Source organism: Nestor notabilis, unplaced genomic scaffold (assembly GCF_000696875.1).
Source record: "Nestor notabilis isolate BGI_N333 unplaced genomic scaffold, ASM69687v1 Scaffold27922, whole genome shotgun sequence".
Classification (NCBI taxonomy): domain Eukaryota; kingdom Metazoa; phylum Chordata; class Aves; order Psittaciformes; family Psittacidae; genus Nestor; species Nestor notabilis.
This window is the reverse complement of record NW_009918285.1, coordinates 13,969-18,359: the sequence shown is the minus strand read 5'-3', so window position 1 is coordinate 18,359 and position 4,391 is coordinate 13,969. Positions and strand designations below refer to the sequence as shown.

Sequence of the window (4,391 nt, the reverse complement as noted above, 5' to 3'; positions counted from 1 at the left end):
CAGCAGCATTTCATTAACACCTTTAGGGTGGGGGTGAATATGATGAGCACAGAGGGAAGAGAAGCCTGAGCTGGTCATTGCCTCCATGCAGGGAGTAGAGCTTGGTTCTGCAGGAGAGGGGTTGTGCTGGGCCTGGTTCAGGCTCTTCAGTGAAGCCATGAGCAGTTGTGACCCTGCCTGTGCTTGACAGCATGAGGAAAGCTGGGAGCTGAGTGTTTGAGTTTCTCATTTATGGCTCTTAAAGCTTCTGGAAGTTATTTGGGGATATTAAATGTTGCTGGAATGAGACCAGTTCTGGCAAAGGGTTTGGTCAGAAAAACCTTGTTAAGAAACCACAGATGTGGGCTCTGTGGGACTGCAACCAACTGGGATCCTCAGTGAGGCTGGCTTGGCAATGCCAGAGAAACTTGACCACGGGAGGGGAATATGCTGGTGATTCAGGGAGCTGTTCCTTGCCACTTTGGGTTCCTGGCTTCATCTGGGTAGGACAGACAGACAGGATGAAGTGAAATGTTCTTTTATTAAACTATGTCAACAGTGCAACCCAACGGCTGGGCTGTAGGACAACATCCACTGAACAGCACTTGAACAGCTGAAAGAAGGTGACTGCCTCCACCAGAGTGAGTTTGTGTGGCTGGCTGTATGTAGTGCTCTGGGGAAAGCACTGACCATAAAACCTCTCAACGCTGTCAGCCACCTTAAGTAACTCTTTAAAACACAGTCACAGCTTCTTAAATCTACAAATCTTTCACGAAGAAAAAGGACACTAACCTTGTTGAAAGCATTCCCACAGGATGAGCACTTGGCACTCACTGTTCCCCCACCCCAGAACTAACTCCTGTTTCTCACTCAGGCTTATGCTGTAGAATAAATGCTATGTCCAGTTCTCAGCTCCCCACAGGGCAGCTTAAACTCCAGCTTAGAAGCTCCAAGCCAAGCCTCTAGCTGCTGAGCCCTCTCTATGGGAACATCAGCTATTTTACGTTGTTGATACAGCACAAAATGAACTTGTTTGGCAAAGGTGAAACCAAAGAGCATTGAATTTACTGAACTTCCTGAATTACCAACCCCACTAACAGAACTACAATAGAAGTTCTACACTGAAAACTTGCAGGTGACTTCTGCTTGAAGGTGACACCAAGGGGAAAGGTTATCCCCCCAACCTACACTATTGATACTTGAACCTTTCAAAGAGTGCTCAGAAACACATTCCTAGTAACAAGAGGTATAGCAGAACCTCCACGGATACCTTTACTTCTTGGACTTCACGGATCTTTTGACTTGCTGGATGAGAATTTTCAGCATCTTTTCCATTTTGGCTTTTGTAAGTGGCTTCCTACAGTACCACACCTGGTCCCAGACGGAGCACAGTGGCTTGGGAGCCAGGTAAAGTGGATCGTGGTCGTTGAGCATATCCAGTGGCCTTCTCTTGCTGTACTCCTTGTAATCTGCCACTGGACAGTTACCTGGATCGTCAGGCTTGGCAAAGAGACGTGGGCCCGAGGCCCCTGTGCTCGGCTCTGTGCTCAGATTGTCCTTCCACTCCAAGTACTCTGGCTCTCCCTCATTCCTCGTCAGCACAAGCTGGCCCCAGCACAGGTTGTGGCTCTGAGTGTGTGTACGTGCCCCAAACCCCCTGATGATGTTTGTGAACATGAGGTGCAAAAAGGCCTGAGGGTGAATCTTACCTAAAAGTCCCTTCTTCCGGAGGCTTTCCACATCCTCATCTGTCAGGTTCTCCAGAATACTCCATGCTCCCTCCCTCTCTTTCTGAGACAGATGCTGGTGTTTCAGTTTCAGGGCTTCCTGGGACGCTCGGAATTCCAGCCCTCGCACCACGCTGTACTTGTAGCTGTGATCCTTGAGGTACCTCTCTATGCTGCTCTGTAAGAAGTGCAGGGACCAGGGGGAGAAGTCTGTGCCATTCTGTCTCTTTGCAGAGCTGTAAAACAAGGCCAGGTAATTATCAAGGTCTTGGGGTGGCAGCTTATAGACCTCCCGTGTTTCTAAGGGGCAATGGAGAACCAGCCAGTCCTTGAACACTTTTATATCACCAGAGTTACGGTTTCTCTTCTTCTCAGCCTTCTTCAACACACCTGAAAGAGAAGACACAGCTTTGTGGACAGCAAGAACTTACAAGGAGACCAGTGAAGTACAGGGGGATGCAGATTTTCCCCGCCCTGTTCTCATGAGACCCCCACCCCTGCAGTCCTGCACCCAGCTCTGGGGCTGGGCCATGGCCAAGTGCATCTGGTACCTGAAGTGTGCATTGCAGGAACCTTTATAGTCCCATTCAGCAGAAACAAGAGTGCTGCAATACAGGTTTTGGCAGCTCTATGAACTTGCCCTCCTTCAGGATTTTGGGAAACCATCCCCCTCCCCCCCCAGTCCTTCAGGAATAACCCTCCAGGCTCTCACCTCTAGCTGTGGATGGCTGCTCTGTGTTCCTGCTCTCTGGATTCAGTGAGCCTGAAGGATGAGGGGCCTGCCCAGATCCCAGAGGTTCACCCTCCTCACCAGGGTTGTCAGGACCATTCTCACTGAAGTCAATTCTTGGCATGCTGTGCTCCAGAGGGCTCAGCTGGAGTTCCTGCTGGATGTCTACACTGGCTTCAAACTCAAAGAATGCCACAGAGGTGGGGGACTCAAGTTGGGCCTTTGCGTCAGTGCTGGAGGCAGGAACAGATTTGACATATTCTTTCAGCATTGCTGACCCAGAGGGATTTCTTGCTCTAGAAGCTTCCATTACTGACCCTGCAGGACGAAGAGGAGGACCCAGCCTCAGGAAGCTGCTGTCCAGGCTCTCTTGGTCGCTGAGAGGGGGGTTCAGAATGCAGGCAAGACGTGGGGACAGCTTTCCTGTGGGGGCAAAGCCAGGTCTTTGGGTGGCTGTTGGCTTGTTAAATGCTGTCTTTTGACTGTGATGCACTAGTGAATCTACCTCAGCAGTTCCACCCTTCACTGGTGATTCCGACAGAACATTCTGGTTGATTCCACCTCCTTGGTCATCTGCATCTGACACACACTGTTCTTCATCAGAGATGATTTGTAGATCTTTGTTGCTTTCTTGCTTCACCTGAGGTCTGTTGGTTTGGGCTTCCCCAATAGATACTGAGGCCTGGTGCTCTGCTGCAAAGCCTGATTTCATGGATTTGCCAGGCTTCAAATTCTTACTGGGTGATAGCTCATTATGCATTATGTAGACTGCATCGTCCTTCTGCTGAGTGCCCCCCGGAGATCTGCTACGTGACCCTGTGCTAACAGCATCTCCTTTGCCCCACTCAACAGATGGGGTCACCCGGAACCTCTTTTCATGGAAGTTAGCTTCCCTTGCTGCAGCCTCACAAGACGCTGACCTCTTCCTCTTCTCTGCAGTTTCATTCTCCTCTCTGCTTCTGAGGTAGAGTTTTTCACACTGCCAGTGATACGCGTGTCCAGCTCCACAGATCCACAGCACAGAGTTGGCCTTGCTCGCATGACCCACGTTCTGCACAATTTCCAAGGCTGGGATTTGCTTGCATATGGTGCCATGAGTGTGTGCCCAGGTCACAAGGTTGGTGAGATCCATGCAGAGTGAGCCGGCATCGCTGCACCTCCCGGCGCCGGCGCTCTCATTCTGCAGAAACATGTTAGGAGAGATTTTTGTGGAAGAGGACGTGCATAAAGTAGCAGTTCCAGGGACTGCTTCTAGCCCTGTTCAATAGAGCAATAACTAGATCAGTGATTCCTGACCATTCTGTGCTCACTCGGGGGAAAGAACAAGGGGAAGTCACTGGAATCAGCTCCACAGCCTCCCCACGGCCCCCAGGGCTTCTACCTGTGGCAGCACCACATGCACCCAGGGGGCAATGGGATATGTGACGAGGTTGTGTTTGGGGGCTGCTTTTCAGCAACTAAACCCCGGACCTTGCATCCCCATGGCTAAAACTTGGGTTTAACAAAGGATTGACTCTGTTAGAAACAACTGTCAAAGGTATCTTTTAGGCTATAGAAGAACACTCACCATGCTGCTGTTGTCTGTCTCTCAGAGCCTTCTTTCAGGTGGAGATCAGTACATGACTGCTTGAATAGTCCTTCTTTTCCCCTCAGAGCCTAAAGTAAGAACAATATGTGTCTATATATGTGTGTGTGTATATATATATATGTATGTAAAATCTGGCTAGCAGATGCAACTAAACATTTCAATGCTCAGTCCAAAAGCTACTGCAGAACACATGTCCTCATTCAGGTGAGTCCCCATTGAGCTCCAATGGGCTGTACATAAAAGCTGGGCTTGTGTCAATATTTGCAGGATCAGCCTCTATAGAGACATGAAATACAAACACTGCAAAGAGCATTGTAAGAACCCGGCTCTGGGAGATGTTCCTTTCAGCCCTCTGTGGTTGGCAATC

General features: G+C 49.7%; 1 protein-coding gene across 1 annotated transcript; it reads right to left on the bottom strand.

Annotated features, from left to right (window-relative positions):
- Nucleotides 1-1,251: 1,251 nt before the first annotated feature.
- LOC104401911 (uncharacterized protein KIAA1958 homolog) lies at nucleotides 1,252-3,616 on the bottom strand (the record flags this gene model as incomplete). Its single annotated transcript, XM_010009644.1, has 2 exons — nucleotides 1,252-2,114; nucleotides 2,419-3,616. Coding segments are annotated over 2 exons (2,061 nt in total), but the record flags the coding sequence as incomplete, so codon positions are not given.
- Between the last annotated feature and the right edge of the window lie 775 nt (nucleotides 3,617-4,391).